We start from the raw sequence: 23,069 nt of genomic DNA, 5'->3' as shown, positions 1-23,069 counted from the left end.
CCCACGCCGGCCGGGTAGTGCAGGGGGAATTTTGGGGGCCGGACACCCCCCCCGCCCGTGCCCCCCACTCCGGGAAGGGACCCCCCCCCCCGCGCCGCTCCCGGGGGCCGCGCTTGTTTATGTGAAGAATGTCCCCTTCCTTAAAAGGGCGATGGCGGACGGGGTGGGGCGGTACCTCCCCCCCGCCTCCGCGTTGGCCCGGCCTCTGGCTGCTTGAAGGAGGGGCCAGGGCTGTGGGGCCCACCGAAAGGCGGGGGCTCCCCCTCCTGCGGGGGCGCAGCCGACCCGAGCCGCGGGAGGAGGAGCAGGACACGCTCCGAGCTCGGGGTGCACCTGCCCGGGGGTACAAGCCTTGGGGTGCCACCGAGGGGTAGGGGGATATCGGGGTGGTCCTCAGCGGGCAGAAGGCTGGGGGGATTGGGGTCTGCAGGGTTATGCCTGTGGGATTTGCTATTCTCCAGCTGGGACCTGCAGCCCAGAGCACCATCAGCCCAGGGACACCTGCCTCCACCCAATCCTTAGGAAAAAGTGTCCCACTCCAAGCGGTCCCTTGGCTATAGGGCAGCTCTTGGTGGAGTACAGTTTCCAGGGCCAAGGCTATGCTGGGGAACAGGGAAAAGCATCCAGGACCCCAGTCTAAGAGCAGTGGATTGGGACAGAGGGGTCCCTGAGTGCCTGATTGAGGGGAGCCTGATGCTCTTGTGCCTGTACCCCGCAGCCCAAACAATCCAGCTGGGCTCTGCCTACTCTTGGCCTGGGCTTGTCCCACAGCCCCAGGACAGGGACAGGGTCTCCCTGAGCTCCCCAGCTGTCCAATCTGCCTCCAAGCAGGCAGTGGAACTGGAAGTGGTGCTCCAACTACTGCTGCAGGCATTGGCCCAGAGACTTTTCTAATTGTGTTCATTGGAGAACTATCAGGGCCTGGCTGGACTCAGCAGGGAGAGAGGAGGAGGAGGAGGAGGATGCAGCCAAAGGGGTCCTGGACGGGACAAGTGTGTAGCCTTTGCAGCTGTCCCCACAGAAAGCATCCTCCAGCAGCCCAGCCCAGCCCAGCCAGTTGCTGGGGATGAGGCAGACATCCTGTCCAGTTCCACCTGGGATAAAGGAATACAAAGGTCAGTCCAAAATAATAGAAGAGGAAGCACAACCTCTTCCTTTCCTCCTGCTGGGCCAGGAGACAGCGGTGTCTGCCTGATGTGGGAGCTGGCTGCCGTACTGCGGAGGGGCAGCGAAACTGAGGCACAGCCGCTGCCTGCCATCAGAACCGTGGGAGGGGGTGGCAGGATGCAGCGTCCCGGTTCCCAACAGCAGCTGGTCCCTTCCACGGCTCCCCGGGGACACGTGGTGCCGGGATGTTCCACGTGGAACCCAGAGTGCGGGAACTGCAGGTATAAATTGGCTTTTGTGTTGCCAGGATCCCGCCAGCCCCGCAGCATCGCAGTTCTCTGTGGCGGCACCTCCCAGTCCCGGACCCCATTTCCCAGCGCGGTCACCTGGAGGCAGGTGTCGTGTCCCCTTGTGCCCCACGCTGCAGGGTGGGACGTGTCCCCCTCCCAGCGCTGTTTCCCAGGGGCTGCTCCCACCCTGCCGTGTCGGCTCAGCCCCGGGGGATAGAGCGGTAACCGGGGTCTGCCACCGCCCGCATCTCTGCCCCTGGTCCCTACTGGGCCAGAAAAGGCGACCTCAGCTCCTGAAGTTCCCAGTCCGCAGGTGGGAGAGGTGGAAAGACTTCCAATGAGCTGAGACGGGAAATTTCCAACCTGCTGCACCCTCGAGGCAGCGCTGACAGAGCGCACAGCATCTCCTGCCGGGCCAGGGCCCCTCCCGCTGCCTGGGCGGGCTTGGGGGGCACGGCGGGCACAGCCCCGCAGCGCCAGCGAGGGGAGGGGGCTGCAGGATGCTGCATTTGGGGGGCGGGTTTCCTCTGAGGGACTTGTGCCATCCACCAGCTCCCGGCGAGAGTTGCTTTTCAGAAAGTGGCTGGAAACAGCCCCGTTTCCCCGCCGAAGGCAGGAGGGAAGGAATTGTGAGGGGAGGTGTATGTGTTGATAACACAGACTTATTAATTGCGCAGATAATCGGGGGATTGCGGGAGAAAGAAGGACAGGAAAGAGCGGCGGTTCTTGGCGCAGCCCCCCAGCACCTCTGCCGCGCACCGCTGGCCTGTGCAGGCAATGCCCTCGGGGGGGAATGGGGACCCCCAGCCCCGAGCCGCTAGTCCAGGCTCTCTGCTCCAGGGGGACGCGTTCACATGCCGGAGGGATCCCCGGGATGCCAGCTGGATGCGGGGCGACAGAAGGACTGATCCCCCTCTCCACGCTCTCTCGGTCGGGGCGGGGGAGTGTGGGAGAGCCCGGCGGAGTGTCGGGGACCCGTGCACGGTCACCACGGAGCGAGAGTGCTCTCTTCCCAGCCAAACCACAGAACATTCCCCGTTTCGGTCCCAATCTCGGCTCGGCGAGGACCCTCACTCCTGCCGGGCCGCGCGGGTGCCGGGAGGAGGAGGGAGGAGGAGGAGGAGGAGGGAGAAGGAGGAGGGCCCCCCCCCGCTGTCGTTGCCCTTTTAAGGGGTTCCTTGAAACCGCGCCCGGGATCCATGTTTGCAGCCCCAGCCCGGGCGGAGGAAACTCCATGTTGTAACAAAGTTTCCTCCGCGGCGCCGCTCCCGCGCCCGCCGCCCCGCGCCGCCGCCGGCCCCCGCCCCGCCTCCCCCCCCGGGGGCCGCGCCGGGGGGGGCCGCCCCCTCCCACCCCCCCTCCCCGGCGCCCATGGAGCACCAGTCCATCATCGCCCAGGTTAGCAGGGAGGAGGGGAGCGCCCCGCTTCAGGAGAAAGGTAACGCCGAGGGGGACGCTACTCCCCCTCGCCCCCTTCCTGTGCGGCGGAGGGGAGAGGGGGAGGTCCCCGGGGGGTTGGGGGGCCTGCGGGGGCTGCTCCTGGAGGGTGTGAGGAGCTGCGCGCCGCCTCAGCCCGCCCCCGTGCATCCCGCTGCCCAGGGCTGGGGAGATGCGCCGGGGCTGCAGCCCGGAGCCAGCGGGGCTGTCTGCACCCGCCCGGGCGCGGGGGGCCGTGGTCCGTCCCCCTCGGAGCCCGGCGGTGCCCTGCAAGGCTCGGGGCGCCGCTTGGATTATCTGCGCTGTTTCCTGCGGAGCCGGGCGAGGGGTGCGCGCAGCTGCGGCGGGGATGGGAGGCAGGAAGGGCGCCGGGCGCACTGCTGCACGCCGGCGTCCCGTACCCCGCGTCCCCTCCACCCCGCGGAGGGGCTTTGTCGGTGGCCGCCGCTCGTCACCCTGGCCTGGGAAGCTGCCAGGGCCGGGAGGAGCAAACGTGGGAACGGGCCCCGTCCCCAGTGGGGAGCTCCTGCCCCCCTGGCTCCCCACAACAGGGCTCGGGGCCCTGGCCCGCCTGAAGGGGTGACAGCCAGGGCGGGGTGCAGCCCCGGCCCGGGCTGCGGTAGGACCCGGCCCCGGGACCGGTGGGGCCAGGGCTGGAGCCGTCGCGCTGCCCCTGGGGCACGGGGTGGGCAGGAGCAACCCCTCTGCCTCAGTTTCCCCTCGTTCCGCCAATGGGGACTGCGGGAACGGCGCCCAGGGGCGGGCGCTTCTCTCTGATTGGCCTCTCTCCTCCGGTGCACTCGAGCCGGCCAATGAGAAGAGGGAGTTGTCTGGGGGCGGGGAAAAGAACGAGCGTAAGCCCCGCCTCCCTCGCTGAGGCCCCGCCCCATACCCACCCCCCCGAGCAGGGCCGTGCCCCCCGGGGATAGCGGGACCGGCCCCGGGCCCACGGCTGCCCCCGGGCTCAGCCCCGCGCCCTCCTTGTAGGGTCTCCGGCCACGCCGGGGCGGCCCGCGGGGGTGACTGGTGGAGTGGGGTGTGCAGGGCGAGGGGCCGTGGGTGGTCACCAAGCACTGGTGTCAGCGACACTGCCCTGGCACCGTTGTTTGGCAGGAAGACCGACCGGATGGGTGTCGGGATCTGATAAGGACGCGGGGGCTCTGGGGCAACACCCAAACTTGGCTCACCTGGCCCCCAGTTCTGTGCTGAGAGTAACCCCGGGGTACCCCTCACCCCCCTTGTGCCCTCTGCAGGTACCCAGACCCCTGCCAAGAAGCCTCGAAGCCGCAGCATTCTCCAGTCCCTCTTCTGCTGCCTGTGCCGTGATGAAGGCGAGCCCTGCACTGGCACCACTGGCGCACCGCTGCTGGTGGAGGAGAACGGGGCACTGCCCAAGGTAACCCCACAGCCCCAGCCTGGCACTGGCAGAGAAGGGCTAGTAGCATCCCCTGCACCTCCCCTGTGTGGCCAGGATTGGGGCCTGGACAGTCGCTTCTCCCAGTACCCCCCTCTGGCCACCCTGTTGCTACCCTGCTGACCCGTGTTCCCCTGCTGCAGGCTGCTGTCAAGCACCTCTTGCCTGAGATCAAGCCGCAGGATGCCAGCAAGCTCTGCGTGGTCATCGACCTGGATGAGACCTTGGTGCACAGCTCCTTCAAGGTGGGGGACACCCTGGCCCACCCCACACCTCTTGACACACGTTCCCCTACCTGCTCTGCCACCCTTTTCCCACAAAGTGATGCCCGGCACCCAGCATAGCCCAGCTGGGTCAGTTGGGGTGTCCCTGTGAAGGGGCTGCGGGGCTGGCAGGGGTGCATTGTGAGCAGAGGGCAGGCAGCATTTGGGCAGGGGGTGCCTGGTGTGCCCCGTGCTCATCCTGGTGTGCCCTTCCCCAGCCAGTGAACAACGCTGACTTCATCATTCCCGTGGAAATCGATGGCATCATGCACCAGGTAACAGCGGCGTGGGGGCCTGGTGGGAGGGGGGCATCATTCCACCCCGCTGAGGACCAGGAGCCATCCCAGTGCTCTGCACCAGGGGGTAATGGGCAACGTCAGGGCACCAGCTTTGGCACGTTGTGGAGCAGAGCTGGGTGCGTGTCTTATCGCAGGGCAGGGAGGTGAGGGGTGTCCTGGCATGGTGCCCTCCTGCAGTGGCCAGCCCCGGTTTCAAGTAATCCAGGATAGGCTGTGGTCTGGGCAGTCAGCCTGTTCTCGGTTACTTGGCTCTGGAGCCAGCCAGACACTTCACCTCGGACATTCCTGTGGGGCCATGGCATCCCCCAGCCCGCACAGGCAGCTCCCCTGAGGTCCGGCCAGGGAGCCGCTCGGCGGCTGGGTGTGGGGACACAGGTGTCCCCTGGGGAGGACACGGGGGTGCTGGGTGAGCCATAGCCCGTGCCAGCAGCACGCTGCCCCTCTGTCCGTGCCCACAGGTGTACGTGCTCAAAAGGCCACACGTGGACGAGTTCCTACAGCGCATGGGCGAGCTCTTCGAGTGCGTCCTCTTCACTGCCAGCCTGGCCAAGGTGGGTGCCCCTGACCTGCCCTGGCATCGCCCACCCCTTCCCAGACACCCCTTGTCTGGCACAGCTCCCTTGCCTGCCCACCTTGCAGGCATCACTGGCCTTCCTGTATACCCACTGGCAGCACCAGCACTCGGCAGCCTCCCTACTCATCCCTCCAAGGCACTGGCCAGGGAAACTGAGGCACAGTGAGACCTGGCACCAGTGGGGAGCCGGATGCCGTTGTCGCTGTGGGGTGGGCACGGGGGTGCGGTGCATCACAGTGACCCCCTTCCTGTGCCTGTAGTATGCAGACCCTGTGGCTGACCTGCTGGATAAATGGGGGGCTTTCCGGGCACGTCTTTTCCGGGAATCCTGTGTTTTCCATCGCGGCAACTACGTGAAGGACCTGAGCCGCCTGGGCCGTGACCTGCGCCGAATCATCATCGTAGACAACTCTCCCGCATCCTACATCTTCCACCCTGATAACGCCGTACGTACCGGCAGGGCAAGGCTGGGCGGGGCCTGGAGGGGATGTGGTGTAGGACCATCTCTCAGCGCTGTCCCCTGTGCCGCTGTCCCCTGTGCCACTGTCCCCTGTGCCACTGTCCCCTGTGCCACCTGCAGGTGCCGGTGGCCTCCTGGTTCGATAACATGGCGGACACGGAACTGCTGGACCTGCTGCCCTTCTTCGAGAGGCTCAGCAAGGTGGAGGACGTGTACGCAGTGCTCAAGAAGCAGCGGACTAACAGCTAATGGCCCCCCCACCTCCGGGTGCTGCAAAGGGGCACCACCAGGGGAGCCAGGTGCCTTATTTTGGGGGAGAGAGGGTCCCGGTGTGCCCCGCATCATCCTCCCCAGCCCCGTGGGTGCCCTCTGTGCCTGCTGGTGGTGGGAGATGTGGGTGGCCCCGCCAGGAAGCTGGGTGCCCCCCTTCTCAGAGAAGGGGGGCCATGGGTGACCCACTGCCTTGCTGTGCTGAGGACCTATTTGGGGGGGGGTCCCATCCTCCCCCAGTGCCCAGCCCCTGCCCCCTTCCCCCCCCAAACTGTGTCTCCCTCCACGAAACGGTTCTCAGGTCCTTTTTCCCTCTGTCCCCCGACTGGGGAGGGGGGCGGGGTCAGCAGCTGCTGCTTTCCACTGCCTTTGGGAGGATTAGATCCCTCCATCCAGACTGCCTGCTGGGTGGCTGGCAGCCCTTGGCCCCTATCTGGCAGGGCTACAGGACAGGTTAACACCTTGCCACCCTCCAAAAAAGCAGGGAGTCTTACTGGCCTCGGTGCATAGGACTGCCACCATACCCTTAACTCTGCCCTAGGTGCAGCTGATCACCTCGGGGGGGGCATGTCCTTGCCTCTCCTCATGCCTTCTGCCCCCACCTAGGGGTTGTGTTCTGTAGGGGCAGCCCAGCCTCAGGGCTGAGCCCCTGGGCACAAACGCCTCCCACGTGCCTTGGGACACCGTGTTTCTGTTCCCCCTTAGCCCTGCAAGGGGTGTGACTGGGGGTGGCTCTTTACTCGCCTCCTCCAACCTCCGTTTCTTCTCATTTTAGGGGGAAGGTGGCCTCCCCCCCTCTCCAGTTACAATGTGTCACTGGGAGCCACTCTAGTCACCAACAGAAGGGTCCCCTCCCATGGGGGGTGGGGGGGGCACATCCCCACCCCATATCCCTCTGCAGCTTCACCAAAGGCTGCCACTCCTAGGAGAGAGGGACCCCCACACCAGCCTTAATGTGCCACTCCCAGCCTTACTCCAGCCCCAGTCCCCCAGCTGGGAGGGGGTGGGGGACACTGCAGTCCCCCCTGTAGCCTGGGGTTAACCTGACCCCCGTGGGGTTGGACTCGTGCCAGGGTGTCCCCCAGCTTTGAGGGTCTGGGGGCTCTCAGGGAGGGTTTTCTGGGGGGACCGAGCTCAGCCAGGCCTTTTTTAATGTCACAGTATGGACAATGCCTCATATCTTTTTAGAGGGAAAAGCAATGGTTTCCCAAAAAATCATGGGTGCCTTTTTACCGCTGTGCCAGCGAAGGGAGCGGGGCAGTATTTGGGGGGTGGGTGTGAAGGGTTTTAGCTTTCCGGTGCTGTTCAGCCGGCTCCTGCCGGCACTGCCCTGCTCCTGATGCTGGGGGTGAGCAGGGGTCCCCCAGCCCTGTGGTGGGGGGTGGGATTGGGGGGTGGTGCAGCACAGCCCCCTGGATCCCCTCCAGCCCCGGGCCTCACCCTGCCCTGCCAGGAGGGTTGAACTCAGCACTTTATATTAGACAAGTCAAAGGGCACCAGCACAGCCGCTGCCCAGCGGGTGCTGCGGCACCCGAGGAGTACAGCCCCCACCCTGGGCACCCTTGGGTGGGCTGGGGGAGGCAGAGGCAGCATGGGGGGCTGGGGAGGGCTGGGGTACCAGATCCAAGTGCCTTCATGTGATTAAAGCTGTCAAACCATCTTGGAAAGAGTAGTCCCGAGTGTGTGTGTGCGCGTGGGCACGGCTGCGTGTCACCGGTGTGTCGCTGGTGGCTGTGCACGGTGCGGGGGGGACACGGAGCCCCCGGGGTCCCCTGCGAGTGGGGGATGCTGCAGGTCAGTGCTTGGGAAGCACCCTTGGATCGCAGGGTTGAGGTGTCTCCCCTTGCCTGGTGCCAAGGGGACACCCTCAGGCTCGAGGTCAGCCCCTCCATCCAAACTCCTTCCCCCTCCTCCTGGGAAAATGTCCCTGGTGCCACAGGGATGGGTGTCCTGCCCCTTAACAAGGATGGGGGTAAATTTACCGCCTAGGCTGTGCCCCCTTCTCAGCTTTGAGACTTCAAATGAGTTCACTCCAAGTGAGGTGTCAGACCTTCCCCATATAGACTGGGGGGCAGCTGGGGGACAACTTGTGACCCCCGCCATCCCAGGCAGTCTGCTGCCAACATGCAGCCACTGGGTTCCTGGAGGGAATGTCTCCTGCCTGCCCCCCTTCCTCCGTGCCCTCTTTGGCCCTGTTCCTCCCCTCATTAACGAAGTCTCTGTCCTCCCTGATGGCTGCACTAATTACTGAGTCATTAGTGGCTCGGCTGGGGGGCCAGGGGAGGGGGTGAGCCCGCGGGGGCCGGCGTGGGGTCCCCTAACCCTGTGCCACACTGACGGACTCAGCCCTGGGAGCTGAGCAGAGGGCGACAGTGGCCACCCGGGTGTTCCACCCCACCCAAAACTCAGCCCCACTGGGGGTTCTGCGCCCAGGTAAGAGTTCCACGGGGACACTCGTGTGGGGTGCAGGAGGTTGGAGCTGGGTGGTGGCAGGGTTAGGAGGGTCTGGGGACCAAGGGAGTGGGAGGGCAGAGCAGAGCCCACCCCTGTGGCATCAGGACACCCCCTTGTTTGTGGCCGACACGTCCCCTGTTCTGGCTCAGCCCGTCGTCATCACTTGGGGGATCCTTGCGGGGGGCACCTTCAGGCAGGATTTGGGGTTCGCTGCGGGATGCCCGCAGCGCTTGTGGCCGGGACTGCTGGCTCAGAGGGCAGCCGAGATAAAGCTGCAGCAATCCCGCAGGGCTGCGGGAGAGATAAGAGCAAGACAGGAAGCCCGGGGGACCTGCCTGCTGCTGACACCTGCCCCTCCCACCTTTATGGACGCCGTGGTCATTCCCCAAAACCACCTTCGAATCTGGGAGTCACTTCAGTCCCTTCTCCCCCCTGCCAGCATCAAGGGCGTCATCAGATACCAACCCTTGGGACTGGGGTCTGGAGGCACAGGACAGGGCATAGGGCTTAGCTGTGCCACCACTTTCTGTCCTGCCCTGTCCCCCCAAGTCCCCAGTCCCCTGTCCCATCTCTGTATCCCCTTTTCCATCCTCAGGAGGACCTTGGGAGTGTGGAGACCCCCAAGGCAGGGAGGCAAAGCCAGGAGTGGGAGTGACCCAGGCTTCCAGCTGGGGGTGAGCAGCCTGGGGACAGTCCCATGGTCAGGGTGGTGATGTGCCAGTTAGGGGGTGGGAAGGGGACGCCCCAGGAAGATGGTGCTATATTGTTGTCACTTTATGGACCTTTTGTCACTTATGAACCTTTTTGGGGGGAGGAGGCACTAAAAAAAAAAGCCCATTTCCGTGGCCTTAGTGCTCTGTGTCTGGGAGGTTCTGGGGGGTGAAGAACAGTAGCAAAGCCCATCCCCATGGCATCAAGGCACCTCTGTTTGTGGCTGATGCCCACATGTCCTGGTCCAGCCCACTGCTATCATTTTATGGAACTTCTTGGTAGAGTGCAAAAGAAAAATTGCAGCATGGACTCAATACCAAGGGCTAAAGGGGGAAGAGGCCTGGGGAGGGCAGAGGAACCACCCTGGGCACAGCCAGCCTGTGAGCAGGGTGTAATGGCACCTGGTGGGGGAAACACCCCATGAGTAACGGGGCTCTTAGGTGCCACAGAGTCTTGGAGGGCAGTGGGGACCTTGACTCTGGGCTGTCCCTGCCCTTATATGGTGAGCAAAGGCTGGGACATGAGAGAACAAAGGTCTCCTGGGTGCTGGCACCTGAGCACTCCGCCTAGGTACGCTCACCTGTGCACCCAGCTCTGCAGGGAAGGTGAGGGATTGGGGTAGGGTGAGGGGACAGAGGGTGGGACTGGGGTGTACAGCACATCTGATGGCCGCCATCACTCCTGGCATCAGGTTAGCCTGGGGATGGGCTTGGGGACCCACCTGAGCCCCAGCTTGGGGCTGTACTGCGGGGGATGCTACCCCCTGGGTCTGAAGGATGGGATGTGGCTGCTTGTGGGGCAGCACAGTGGGGCCAGGTGGGGTTTCGCAGCATTGGGAAGCAGAGTCCTCCCATCTGGGCAATGCCAGCACTCCCTGCCAGCCTCCAGCCAGGGTACACAGAGTGGCTTTGCCTGACACTGGCTGCTCGGCCCATCTGTCTGCTTGTGAGGAGCACTATCAGCCTGGCAGAGATGGCTGTGGACAGCCTCGGCAGCCCTGGCACTCAGCACCCCTGTGGAGCCAGGATCTGCCCTCCCTGGGGGGCACAGAACTGCTGGGGGTTTGGAAGCAGGGGGTCTGAAGCAGGCTGTGTGTGTGTACCTGTGTGTGTGTGTATGAGCAGGGGCCATGTCATGCTGTTCCACTTCATGCCAAGCCATGCCAGCACAAGGCTGAGCAGGGCCAGTTCCTGCTGGTCCTGGGGAGGAGCAGGCCACCGTGCAGCAGTGTCACCCAGCTGCAGCTGCTGCGCTGTGGGTGCTCTGCACAGCCCTGTCCTGTGTTTGGAGACAGGGCAGGGCACTGGGACACTTATGGGACCCTGCGCTGTGCCAGCCTGGGCCCTGGTGTGGACCCACTAGCTGCAGTGCCAACCAAGCTGAGGGTGGCAGCCCCACCTGTGTGCCCACAGACCTGGTGCCACGGAGCTGGGGGTCCCCTCGCCCCGTGCAGCTCTGTTCAGGGCTGGTTCACAGCTGGGCTTTCTGCAGAGCAAGCAGGGAAGCAGATGGCACAGCAGGTTGGCTGTGTCCCAGCTCCTAATGACACTGCCTGCCATTAACGAGGGTGTTGCCGATGCTGGCAGGTCCCCTTGCCGTGGTGGTACCTGTCACCATGGTGGAGCTCAGCGCCAAAGTCTCCAGGACACTGAACAAGACCACGCCGGGCATCCAGATATGGCGAATTGAGGTGGGAATGGGGGCACATCACTGGGCCGCTTGGGGGGGGTCTCTGTGAGGGAAGATCCTCCCTTTGTGTCCTCAGTACCTGGGTTTGGGGGTCTCAGTGCAGCATCCAGGGTTAAACCCAGCAGGTCCCTGTGCTGTGGGCTGTGGTGGGGCACATGGGGCTGGGGTGGGGGTTTCTCTACCAGGGTTGATGTCTCCCTTCCTTCTGCAGAACATGGAGATGGTGCCAGTGCCCACCAAAAGCTACGGCAACTTCTACGAGGGGGATTGCTACGTCCTGCTGTCGGTAGGGCAGTCAGGGGTCACATGGAAAACTGGGCTCTGCCCTGACAGGGCTGGGTGCAGGGAGGGGTGTCTGTGGCCAGCGTGGCCTGGGGACACAGGGGCTCTTCTAACGGGGACCGGTGTCCTGCAGATACGCAAGTCTGGGAGCAGCTTCAGCTACGACATCCACTACTGGCTGGGCAAGGAGTCAAGCCAGGATGAGCAGGGGGCGGCCGCAATCTACACCACCCAGATGGATGATCACCTGGACTCGAGGGCCGTGCAGCACCGCGAGGTCCAGGGACACGAGAGCGAGACCTTCCGCACCTACTTCAAGCAGGGAATCATGTATGTCGGTCACCCCTGGGGACCTGGGCCCATGGTGGGTGACAGTGGGGAGGGGTCCCGTGGAGACATCCCCCATGGGCATTGGGACAGCTCCACTGGGACAGTGTCTCAGTGAGGTGGGGGAGGAAGAAGGAGGATCTGGAGCTGGGCTCCATCTATCCATTATCACGTGTGTGGATGGGGGTCCCCAAACACCTCCCTATGCACAGAGGTGGGAGGGAGACCCCAGTGGTGTGAGGAGGGGGACCCATGGCTGACACTGTGTCTATCCCCTCCCAGCTATAAGAAGGGTGGGGTGGCCTCAGGCATGAAGCATGTGGAGACAAACACCTACAACATCCAGCGACTGCTGCATGTCAAGGGCAAGAAGAATGTGGCGGCAGGAGAGGTGAGTCATGGGATGTGTGGAGTCTGGATCAGGATCAGGCCAAAGCTCCCCCCAGACAGAGCTGCCTTCAAGCAGGGCACACATTGGATGTGGGATAATGCTGCCTTGCCTTAGGAGCAACTGCTCCCCAGAAAGTCCCTCTCAGGGTAGGGAGGAGGAATGTAGGCTGGAGGCTAATATTCCTGAGTGAGAGCCATGGGGATCCAGGCATTCTGCTGCCTTTTTGACACCCACCCTTCCCAATCCCTTCCTGCTGCAGGTGGAGATGAGCTGGAAGAGCTTCAACAGAGGAGATGTGTTCCTGCTGGACCTGGGTCAGCTCATCATCCAGTGGAATGGCCCTGAGAGCAACCGAAAAGAGAGGCTGGGGGTACGGCCAGGGGGTCCCAAGGTCCCCTCCTGGAGGAAGGGTGGTCACCAGCCACCCTCTCCTTCATCTGGGCTTCTCCCTTCTTCCCTGGCTGTAGGCAATGAACCTGGCCAAGGATATCCGGGACCGGGAACGTGGGGGCCGTGCCAAGGTGGGCGTAGTGGACGGTGAGAATGAGGAGGCCTCACCAGAACTCATGAAAGTCCTTAAGCATGTGCTGGGTGAGAAGAGGGACATCCAGCCGGCCATCCCTGATGACAAAGTGGACCAGATACTCAAGTCCTCCCTCAAGCTCTACCAGTGAGTTGAAATACACACAGGCATATTTTCCATGGTGCCAGAGTGAGCCAGCAGCCATCTCTGCTATGTCCCACAACTCCCAGCCCCATGGAGAGACACCAAGAAAGGTCAAAGCCACAGCAGGGGTGGGGATAATTCCTTTGGGTGCCATGGGAAGAAGAATCCCAGTTGCTGAGAGGATTGGTACCCAATAGAGATTCTTGTGCAAGCATCACCTTTGCCCCTCAGTGCCCCATAACATCTGACACCCCTCTGTCCCTCCTTGTGGCCACAAGTGAGCTGCCTGGCAGGGCAAACTACAAACCATGGCACAGCAAGAGGGCCCCTGGACACCACTGTGTCATCATCTGGCTGGGGAAGGGGATGGGGAGGGGACACCCCCACTAAACCCTATCACCCTGTAATGGGGATGGGGTTTTCCGACCCAGTTTCTAAGCCTTTCTTCATCTCTTTTTCTCCTGTCAGCGTCTCCAATGCCAGTGGGAACCTGGTCATACAGGAGGTGGCAATTCGACCCCTAACTCAAGACATGCTCCTGCATGAGGTCTGTCACCCACAGGATGCTTGGGGGTGCCCAGTTTCCTTGGCAGCTTTAATCCTTCAAAAGCTGAATTTGGTGGACTTGCCTAAAGTCCTAATTTCTACTGTTGCCCCTTCTTCAAGGACTGCTACATCCTTGATCAAGGAGGTACCAGGATCTTCGTCTGGAAGGGCAAGAATGCCAACAAGGAGGAGAAGCAGCAGGCGATGAGCAGGGCACTGGTGAGTGCTGAGTTAGGGGTTGTTATGGGATAGCCTGCTCCCTGGGGTGCCAGGCATTCCGTACCCACTCTCTGTGTTTGGGTCCCACCAGGGCTTCATCAAAGCCAAGAACTATCCAGAGAGCACCAGTGTGGAAACAGAGAATGATGGGTCCGAGTCAGCTGTCTTCAGGCAGCTCTTCCAAAAATGGACTCTCCCCAACCAGAGCAGTGGGTTGGGCAAGACCCACACCGTGGGCAAAGTGGGTGAGTGTCTCCTTCCAACGTGGAAGGACTTGGATTGCAATGGGCTGGCTGTGGGGACCTGCTGTGGCCCAAGGGCTTTGGCTCACCCTTCTGCCCTTCCCCACAGCCAAGGTGGAGCAGGTGAAGTTTGACGCTACCACACTGCATGCCAAGCCCCAGATGGCTGCCCAGCAGAAGATGGTAGATGATGGATCTGGAGAAGTGGAGGTAGGGTGGCCATGGAAGAATGTGGGACCCTCTCAGGCACCCCCTTTGCTATACCAGGGTGTGCTGTGGGGTCCAGGGTCTGCAGGGCAGGAGGATGCACCAGCTTTGACAGCAGTATATCCCTGTCCTACCAGGTCTGGCGTGTGGAGAACAATGAGCTGGTGCCTATGGAGAAGAAGTGGCTGGGCCATTTCTATGGTGGGGATTGCTACTTGGTGCTCTACACCTATTTTGTGGGGCCCAAGGTGAACCGCATCATCTACATCTGGCAGGTGAGGCCTCCAGGTCACTGCCCCGTGGGTGGGGGACAGGGGTGTACCTCCCTGGACTGGGGATGCTCTGCCCCTTGGGAACAGCATGAGAATTGCCTCTTCCCAAGAGGGCAAGGGGGGCTGTGATGGGTGCTGAGTCCCCTCTGCCCTGCTCAGGGCCGCCAAGCCAGCACAGATGAGCTGGCCGCCTCTGCCTACCACGCCGTCGCTCTGGACCAGAAGTACAACAACGAGCCCGTGCAGATCCGTGTCACCATGGGCAAGGAGCCGGCCCATCTGATGGCCATCTTCAAGGGCAAGATGGTGGTGTATGCGGTGAGCACAAGGATGTTGGGGCATGGGCAGGCGAGTGAGCTTGTGACACCGGTGGTGACCTCCTGTCCCTGTCCCCCAGGGTGGCACGTCTCGGACAGGCAGCACGGAGCCCACACCCTCCACACGCCTCTTCCAAGTGCACGGCACCAACGAGTACAACACCAAGGCCTTCGAGGTGCCTGCCCGTGCCTCCTCCCTCAACTCCAATGATGTCTTTGTGCTCAAAACCCCCAGCTGCTGCTATCTCTGGTATGGGAAGGTGGGTACTGCTGGGCACTGGCGTGGGTGCCGCCATCTCCAAGACAACTGTCCCCACCTCCTCTTCCTCCTCTTTGGCTGGGGCCAGTGATGGAGCAGCTGTGCTTACTTGGCAGGGCTGCAGCGGGGATGAACGTGAGATGGCCAAGACTGTGGCTGACATAATCTCCAAAATGGAGAAGCCAGTGATTGCAGAAGGACAGGAGCCACCTGAGTTCTGGCTGGCCCTGGGGGGCAAGTCCCAGTATGCCAGCAGCAAGAGGTACCAGTCTTGTCCCTACCCCTGGCCAGGGGTAAGATGGGCCACCAGTCCCCAAGCAGGGTGAGTCTCATTCCCATCACATTGGCTCCTCTCAGGCTGCAGGAGGAGAACCCCTCTGTGTCCCCCCGACTCTTTGAGTGCTCCAACAAGACAGGCACCTTCTTGGCCACAGAGATCTTAGACTTCACTCAGGATGACCTGGAGGAGAGTGATGTTTACCTACTAGACACCTGGGACCAGGTGAGCTGGGGGAGCATGGAGTGGGGGACAGACTTCTGATCCCACAAGTTGATGTTCCTGGGCTTGGAGGGACCTGCATCAGCCACAGTTAGTGGGATGGGAGGCTAGAAACCTGCCTATATGTGGCTCCATGATGCTTTTTTCCAGCCTTCTTGCTCCAGGGAGTGCTGAGGATGGACTCCCAGTGTCCTTCCCCATGGAGCGAGCCCATGTGCCTCCAAAAATGTCCCCAGAGGGCTCCATCTCACCCCAGTGGTGGACACAGTAACTTTATTGCAGGTTTTCTTCTGGATTGGGAATGGCGCCAATGAGTCAGAGAAGGAGGCGGCAGCAGTGATGGCACAGGAGTACCTGCGGAGCCACCCCAGTGGGCGGGACCTTGACACCCCCATCATTGTGGTGAAGCAGGGTTATGAGCCCCCCACCTTCACCGGCTGGTTCCTGGCCTGGGACCCTCTCAACTGGGACGTGAGTTACGGAGGGGGTTTGAAAGACCAGGGTGTCCCTTTGCAGAAGGGACCAGATGTGGGTCTGGCCCCAGGAGCATCTCCAGGGTGTTGTGGGCAAGGCATGCCTGACCCCTGCTCGTGCTGAGCCACTCAGCACTTCTGTCTCCTTCCCAGGACAAGAAATCCTACGAGACACTGAGAGCTGAGCTGGGCGATGAGAGCAGCCTTGGGCAGCTCACCTCAGTAAGTGGCACAAAGAGAAGGGCAGCTGGGCTGGGTGGGGGCACAGAAAGGTGACAGGAGGTGGCAGAAGGAGCTCCAAGGACAGATCCTCCAGTGAGCAGACACCTGGAGCCAGCCTGGTGCCTCCATCCCTGGCCCAGGCCCTGATGTGACTCTGCACCCCCCATTCAGATGATCACATCCAGGCAAGAGGTCTTCACTGCCACCACCACCCTTGTCCCCACTAAACTGGAGACCTTCCCCTTGGATGTGCTGGTGAACACCTCAGCCGATGACCTGCCTCAGGGCGTGGATCCCAGCAGGAAGGAGGTAAGATGAGGCTAGGGGCCTGCTGAAGGGGAAAGAGAAAGCCCCCCCCCCCCCCCCAGTTCTTCAGCTCAATCTCCTTTCTCTGGCCTCAGGATCACCTCTCTGATGCGGACTTCCAGGCTGTTTTTGGCATGAACCGCTCTGCCTTTAGCAACCTGCCTTTGTGGAAACAACAGAAGCTCAAGAAGGACAAAGGACTCTTCTAGGACAGGAGCCTGGGCACAGGGACAATCCCAGCTCTTTAGTAAATAAAACTGAGTTTGGAAAATAGGGCTGTGGTCTCTCCCCTCCAACCCCAAGGCCCAGCCCCAGGTGTGGGGGTTATTTGGTTCAGAGCTGGCGCACAGGGAGAGACAGGTCTTGACTGGCAGCACAGGGGAGGACCCTCAACTCCTTTTTTTCCCTGAGGCCTTCCTTTGTCCTCGTGATCAGAAGTGATGCACAGGCTGGGCACGCTCGGGGAGCCAGGACTCTCCCACCCCAGCACCTGCAGCTCCGGGCTAAAGGTCCAGTATACAGCTGGGGCCACTCCTTCCCTTATCACCTGAACTGCAGTAAATACGTGTGATACCAAAGGTGAAGCAGGGGACACTGTGCCTATGGGGACACCAGGGATCACTTGTCCTTGGACCCAGGACGGGAGGAGGGCATCTCCCTTCTACTTGGGCTCTACAGGGATGCTTAGAGGCACTGAGGTGTCCCCTATGGGGACACGTCTCTCAGTGAGGCCAGGATGGACACGTGCTGAGGGGCACTGAACATACACGGGATGTTCCCAGGCAACCGAGCAAAGTCCCAGTGCAAAAGGGAGAGCCAGCAGAAATAAGATTTCAAATCAATAGAGGGTTAATAAAGAGGTTTTAATTTCACAAAAATCTATCTACACATCATTTAAAAATGGGCAGGGGGAACCCAAGAGCAAAAACTGTAAAGAATAGAGAGGAACAGGTCTGCTAAAACACAGAGAAAAGCACTGCTCCACATCAACAGTGTAAAGAACCAGAAAGTCAGGGTGCAGGCAGAAGCCAGGGGCAGGCAAGGCTGGAGTCTGGCAGCAAACCACACGGACAGCAGCTGCCAGGGGTCCTGCACCCCTTTTTCTCTCTTTGGCGGGCAATTACAGGGATAATTAGCTCCATTAAAAACAAAGCAGATGAGTTATTCCCAGCCCCCCTCCCCGGAGCACGACGTTCCCAGTGTGCCTCGTACCAGGGTGAAGCGCAGCAGGAAGCGCCGAGCCGGCCGTCAGCCCTTCCTCGGATGCAAGACTGCAGGATGGGAAGGAAGATGCATGGGTGATCTTATCTGTGCTGCACTGAGCAGGGGGGGAAGGCGAGGCTGAGGCCACAGGTGCTGCAGAGCTCTGCTCTCTCCTCCCGTCAGTCCCCACTCTGCTGCTCCGGCTGGGAAAACAGCCCTCGCTTTGCAAAGGCTCTTTGTGCAGCCCTGCCGGCCAGGGCTCCCCAGGGACCCGCACACAAGCTCCAGTTCACTGACACGAAAGCTCTGCCCCTCTCACATCAGGGGTGTAAATCAAGAGCAAATTATCGAAGTCAGACAACGAAGGGATGAAAGGAACAGAGGGATGGGACTTCCTTGAGTCTCTGTGCTGAATCACACTTGTATTAAACTAGGTTGATTCAGAAGTGGGTAAATGTTTAACTGAGGAAGATCTAGTACATGTTCAGGGCCCATAACTAAGCTTCACCTACCTATACCCAAGGACAGGTATCCCACATGGAAGGGCCGACCTTATTGAACTTGCTGCTGCAACAGTGTGAGCAGTGGGAATGACACAACTGGTGGGCAGCACAGCTCTTGAGGATTGCACACCTATCATCCTCCCCCCTGCTCTTGGGCAGGGAAAAAGCTGGCTTCTGCAAGGAAGGGGCTCTGTGGACACTCCTGCCCAGGTGAAGGTGCAGCTGAGCTGCCATATGCCAAACAAAAAAGTTTAAATTATAGTATATGTCTGCAAATTCTTAATGACTAGAATAACAAGCAAGAACTTTTCATAAAACAAGGAACACTGGTTTCAAGCATCAGCTCTTGCACCTTGATCCAAACGAAACTGGTTTTAAACAAAAGTTACTGCACTGAAAAATCAGGCAATGTTTGCTTTTATTATAAATTAATCGGAGTGCAGCGCCTTGTAAAAACAACCTTGCCACCCAAAAAAGCAGAGCTGACTTCTGATACTACAGGAATACCAGTTATTTACAGCACAAGCATAGGATGTGCTTGGGGAAAACAGGTTGCCCTCTGGACGGAGCAGTCCATCACATTCACAGGGCACTAGGTTCAAAGGACAACTCCCACATCAGCACCTCTCCCCATCACCCAGAATTTGACCAAAATTAGTACTGACAAAAGAAAAGTATAATGCTTTGTAATAAATTAACACACACCCCCCTCAGGCTGCATCTCACCAGATAAACACTCTAGCATGTCTAAACCCAAGCCTTTGCTCCTGGCTCAGAGACCAGGAAGACACCACCGTGACCAGGGCCCCTGTGCACGTCCCAGCTGGGGACTGGGAGGGAGGGCAGTCTTCACCTCACCAGGGTCCCCCAAGTGCTCAGGGTGGGCAGGACACCGACACTGTCACTCGCTGCTGCACACAAGTGGGAAGAGGCCCCTGAGGGCAGCGACACGCCCTGACAGGATAAACTCTAGTGTGGAAGTGCCAGTGAAAGGTGCTGCTGTCTCTGAAATCGATGGTTTTGTCTGCTTTGCTGCAGCCAATTTATTCCTGAGAAACTCCTAATGATAGTTTTAAAAAAAAACCTCAGAAACTATCCCAATGGCAAAAAAGGTATTTTTCCTCTTTTTTTTTTTAAAGAAGTATTTCACCTCTAAAACTCAGGCTGCAAAAATCAGAACTAGAGGCCAAAACAAGAGCAACTATTCTGCTTACAGCAACAACTTCTCTGAAATGAGCAAATGTCAGTGAAAGGAAACATCTGCCCCTGCTTAATTAGTGCAAAGGTGCTGGAAAAAAATGAACTTAATAGGCTTCTCCCCCCACGGCTGAAACAAGCTATAAAAGGAGCATCACGCTTCTAAACCCAGCAGAAAGCCTCACTTCTTCCTAACCACGTTCTGTTAATGCTGAACAAGGGCCTTCTGAAAGCTTTCCACCTGGTTTAGTTTCACAGTTTGAGCACTCCTGCATTCCTTAAAGAGGAGAATGGAGACATGGCTGCAGTACAAAGCCTCTTACCCTGGGGTAACACAAGACCATGGCAATGCCATGGTTCGGTCACAGAGCAGTTCAAGTGCCAGGTGCTGCACAGGAAGGGTAGTGCCAGAACATCCTTTCCTTCCCAGAATATGCAGAGAGGCTGTCGCTCACCTCCTGCCACTGCTCTGTTTGCTCCAGGTACTCAGCTATCCTAGAGTCACATCGGAGCAGCCCTAAGCAACACAACTCCAGTGTGAAACACAGCACACCCAACGAGAGACCTCACCTCTCCAAACAGCACTGATCCAACAACCTCATGGAGAAAATGCAATCAAATAATAGAGCTTGTAAAACAAAAGAAATCACATATATAATCTCACGTCTAAATGAGGATGACAGTGAATGGTGTAAAAAAACAACAGAGCTGCCACCAGGTATCAATACATTCCACAGCACCGACAGTTTGTTTCCTGGAACCGCACGTAAATAGCAGAGCGCTTACAAGCCCATGAATGTCACAACGCATCAGCTTGACTGATTCCAAAATGCCTGTTAGCCAGATGACTGGCAAGAGCCTGCTCAGTGATCTGGCTTTCCAGTGAATATTACTAACACAACACACGCCAGGTTACAGTCTATTGCTTAAATTGCTCTTGGAGAAAAGAAAAAAGCGCCGAGTGATATGTAAATCTTCACCACTCACGTCTCACAGGTGAATGGGCTTTTAAAGTCGAGTCTCTTTTTGCACTATTTTTTTTAAACCAGTTTATGAGCAGCTGTAGTCTTGTGGCTTGTTACAACTCTTTAAGGCTCCATGCTGACAAAATCATTTGAGAAACATTAAAAATTTCATCACAGGAGGGTCGCTCTGGATGTCAAGGTTTAAACACGAAGTTCAGGCCCAGGACTCGCACAGATGGTTCAACAAACTGAGCGTCCCATATTTCTACCTTTTGTCTCATGTTTTGGCCCTGAGCTGTTTGTTACTCCTGCGTGTCTGGCACAAGTTCAGAATCTTCCTTGCTCCTCAGGAGGAACAAGGTGTTTTACTCTTCACAGAGGCTGACGAACTGATCTTCCTACTTCCATGCTAAGTGGCTGTGCATTTTTTTCTGTTTCTAGTAACTCATCGAAGATATCTCTACAACAGAAGGAAAGACCAACAGTGAAACTTTAGTAAAATAACATACCACTGCATAAAATAGCCCTGAGGGAATCAGCAAATGGATTTACTCCACAAACTCAAGCATTTCAAATCCTGGCAAAGAGAGATGTCTTATCTGACATCTCCAAGCACCAGCAAAGGCAGAAGAGGGGGGCACAAACCTTCAGTTGTGTGCCTGAAAACATACAATTTCTACCTACAAACCTCATTTTGGCTGTGTCCTGAGATGACCATGGCTGCAACAATACAACTGTTAGGAGCATGGATAAGAACATTTACAAATATCACAGCACTTAAGAAAAAAACCCTCAAGTTCCATTATGATTCCTGGTGTAACACATGCACTGAGACACTGAATCCTGTTCTTAAAATACAATTTAATGCAATTTAGAAAACACTATGTATTTTGACATACAATCCCACGCCTCTGAACTCAGAGCACTTCAGTTTTGTCATGCTGGAGACATTTTTCATCCCAGCAGAGGACCAGAGGAAGAAGAGAAGCCTATTTCCTCATAAACAGCAGGTAATTTCAAGGACCAAAATTCCCCAAGACACCTACTTGTGCATGTAGAAGAAGATGTATCCACTTCGGTCTCTGTCACACTGAACGGTGGTCTCTAGAGTTCTAGAGACTTCCAAGTCATTGTAGGTGAACCAGGACTGCTTCTTGATATCATAGACATCACTGATATAATGACCTTAACAACAGAATCACAGAATGCTTTGGGTTGGAAAAGACCTCAAAGATCATCCTGTTCCAAACAGCCTGCCACTATCCCAGGCTGCCCAGAGCTTTATCTGACCCGGCTCTGAACACTTCTGGGAATGGGCCAGCCACAACTTCTCTGCACACCTTTCCATGCTACACTTCAACCAGTGAGCTGGTTAACTAGGTACCCTGGTCCAGCCACCTATGTCAGATTTAAATGCTAAAAGACCCTTCATGTCCCTCAATCAGCTGGTAACAAGCACAAGCAATTCTACAGAGCTCATAAGCTGTACGTTTCCTACATGCTGTGGTCAGGCACCATGATATCCTCAACCTGCTCCCCCATCAGCAAATCATGACAGAAGATTTGCTTTGCTGCCTGAACTCTTCCCTATAAATAATTCTGCATTACAGATTTTTCAAGCTAAGTAAGAGATGAAGAATGTGGCATCTTTTACCTGAAGATGATGTGCTTCCAATATGGCTGACGATGCTGATGAGACGATAGGAGTGAGGAAGCTCTCCTGTCTGGGGAAAAAAAAAAAGTACAATTACAGTTTTCAGGCATTCTTTTTTTTCCCCACATAGCTTATGGACAAGATGAATGATACCTGAGATATCAACTTTGGCTACTGAATTCAAAGCTGCAACCCAGTGAAGGATTACAGAAACAGACACCCTGGTTCACACCAAACAAGAAGTCCTTCCAGAAGTGGGAAATGTGTATTTAATCTATCAGCAAGCCAATGAACATGCAAAGGAGCCTCTCTGACCTCAGAACAGATGCTGACATGAGCTCTACACTGCACAGTTTTCTAAACAACCATTTCCTGAGCAACTTCCACTGATGTCAGAATTAATCCAGCAAATAAACAGAAAAGCCAAAAAGGAACACCATGCTTACTTCTAAAATATCAAGACATACCATTGATAATGGTACACAGATTCAATAGCTAATTCTGGATATGTATCCCAAATTCTTTTGTCCTGCACCTGTAATGTCAGGACAACACCCTCTTTACATACAGGAAATATGCTCTTTCTATTCAATGACTTTTGACAATTTATTTTTTAATACTGTCTTGACCAGGAAATGTTACTTATAGAATTCACTGACAATACTGTTAAAGACAGTTTCTTAGAGAAACTCAGAAGGTTTCTGAAGCTAATTTTTTTTTTTTTAAATTTTTTTTTGGTGGGGGAGGGGGGTTGTTCGGTTTGGATTGGGGTTTTTTTTGTAATTAAAACAACACAGTAAGACTGATGGATAGATATTTTCTATGTTTTCACTTTACAGAATAAAAGACCTTTCTAGCCTCTATACCTGCTCTCTAAAACTACCTTAAATACTATAAACAATAGCTATATTTCTCAGTTGGCTTTTGAAATCATAGATCACACCTCAGCATTTCTTTTCAGCTCTTCTGCTTCAGCTTCTGAATACTCCATGTCTAGAACATCCTCATTCCCAGAGTCTTCATCAGAGCAAACACTCTCCAGGAGAGAGCTGTTAAACTCTAGATAGCAAGGAAACAATGATAACTGCATGAGAAGCTGTGGATCACACCCACATAGGAATTCACAACAGGTTGAGGTACATCTACCCACATAAATAGGCATAATAAAATTTCAAGCTTCATTTTCAAGGAAAACAGGGGATACTGGAATTTCCAAATAAAAGCTCCTGCCCTTCTCCAGCTTGTCAGAGCAACAGTTAAGTATCTTAGAATTAATTTTAGCACCATCTCACTCATACTTTTCTAAAAAGGAACTATGGCAATGACAGCTGGGTGATAAAAAAGCAGTTA

General features: G+C 57.5%; 3 protein-coding genes across 10 annotated transcripts in view; 2 read left to right on the top strand and 1 right to left on the bottom strand.

Annotated features, from left to right (window-relative positions):
- The first annotated feature begins 218 nt into the window (after positions 1 to 218).
- On the top strand, positions 219 to 7,781 carry CTDSP1 (CTD small phosphatase 1). Of its 5 annotated transcripts, none has more exons than XM_086897599.1 (8): positions 222 to 343; positions 910 to 1,115; positions 4,088 to 4,230; positions 4,392 to 4,493; positions 4,730 to 4,786; positions 5,269 to 5,361; positions 5,645 to 5,830; positions 5,965 to 7,781. In XM_086897599.1, exons 2-8 carry the CDS (start codon positions 1,067 to 1,069, stop codon positions 6,091 to 6,093), a joined length of 759 nt encoding a protein of 252 aa, XP_086753725.1. In that variant the 5' UTR covers positions 222 to 343; positions 910 to 1,066; the 3' UTR covers positions 6,094 to 7,781. The 5 variants fall into 5 exon arrangements, with proteins under 5 accessions (XP_023786959.1, XP_086753725.1, XP_086753726.1 ...); XM_086897600.1 differs by having other exon boundaries at positions 243 to 370; XM_023931191.2 differs by having other exon boundaries at positions 219 to 1,115.
- A 2,019-nt stretch (positions 7,782 to 9,800) lies between these two features.
- Positions 9,801 to 16,470, top strand: VIL1 (villin 1). The gene is made up of 20 exons (XM_086898230.1): positions 9,801 to 9,884; positions 10,866 to 10,969; positions 11,180 to 11,254; positions 11,384 to 11,580; positions 11,860 to 11,968; positions 12,228 to 12,338; positions 12,436 to 12,638; positions 13,104 to 13,182; positions 13,302 to 13,400; positions 13,492 to 13,645; positions 13,752 to 13,852; positions 13,987 to 14,124; positions 14,281 to 14,439; positions 14,519 to 14,698; positions 14,814 to 14,959; positions 15,055 to 15,199; positions 15,479 to 15,667; positions 15,823 to 15,891; positions 16,063 to 16,200; positions 16,293 to 16,470. Exons 2-20 carry the CDS (start codon positions 10,895 to 10,897, stop codon positions 16,404 to 16,406), a joined length of 2,481 nt encoding a protein of 826 aa, XP_086754356.1. The 5' UTR covers positions 9,801 to 9,884; positions 10,866 to 10,894; the 3' UTR covers positions 16,407 to 16,470.
- A 571-nt stretch (positions 16,471 to 17,041) lies between these two features.
- The window catches only part of USP37 (ubiquitin specific peptidase 37), a 34,767-nt gene continuing 28,739 nt past the window's right edge, over positions 17,042 to 23,069 (bottom strand). For all 4 annotated transcript variants that reach the window (XM_086898229.1, XM_023931187.2, XM_023931188.2 and 1 more), the window contains exons 21-24: positions 22,663 to 22,778; positions 21,720 to 21,789; positions 21,112 to 21,250; positions 17,042 to 20,525 (exon numbers count right to left, since the gene is read on the bottom strand). In XM_086898229.1, the coding sequence (XP_086754355.1) occupies positions 20,438 to 20,525; positions 21,112 to 21,250; positions 21,720 to 21,789; positions 22,663 to 22,778 (413 nt within the window). In that variant the 3' untranslated portion in view covers positions 17,042 to 20,437. The remainder of the gene's footprint in view (positions 20,526 to 21,111; positions 21,251 to 21,719; positions 21,790 to 22,662; positions 22,779 to 23,069) is intronic.

The sequence above is a fragment of the Cyanistes caeruleus genome, chromosome 7 (genome assembly GCF_971803275.1).
Source record: "Cyanistes caeruleus chromosome 7, bCyaCae1.hap1.1, whole genome shotgun sequence".
Lineage (NCBI taxonomy): Eukaryota > Metazoa > Chordata > Aves > Passeriformes > Paridae > Cyanistes > Cyanistes caeruleus.
Note: the sequence above shows the minus strand (reverse complement) of the source record. Positions and strands in the feature narration are given on the sequence as shown.

Excerpts from the sequence above, each read along its gene's own strand:
- VIL1 (XM_086898230.1), top strand. The coding sequence starts at position 10,895 with ATGGTGGAGCTCAGCGCCAAAGTCTCCAGGACACTGAACAAGACCACG. Across the intron at positions 14,125-14,280 it reads GCATCATCTACATCTGGCAG|GGCCGCCAAGCCAGCACAGA; the intron begins GTGAGGCCTCCA and ends TGCCCTGCTCAG. Across the intron at positions 15,668-15,822 it reads GGGACCCTCTCAACTGGGAC|GACAAGAAATCCTACGAGAC; the intron begins GTGAGTTACGGA and ends TCTCCTTCCCAG.
- CTDSP1 (XM_086897601.1), top strand. The coding sequence starts at position 2,597 with ATGTTTGCAGCCCCAGCCCGGGCGGAGGAAACTCCATGTTGTAACAAA. Across the intron at positions 4,494-4,729 it reads TGGTGCACAGCTCCTTCAAG|CCAGTGAACAACGCTGACTT; the intron begins GTGGGGGACACC and ends GCCCTTCCCCAG. Across the intron at positions 5,831-5,964 it reads TCTTCCACCCTGATAACGCC|GTGCCGGTGGCCTCCTGGTT; the intron begins GTACGTACCGGC and ends TGCCACCTGCAG.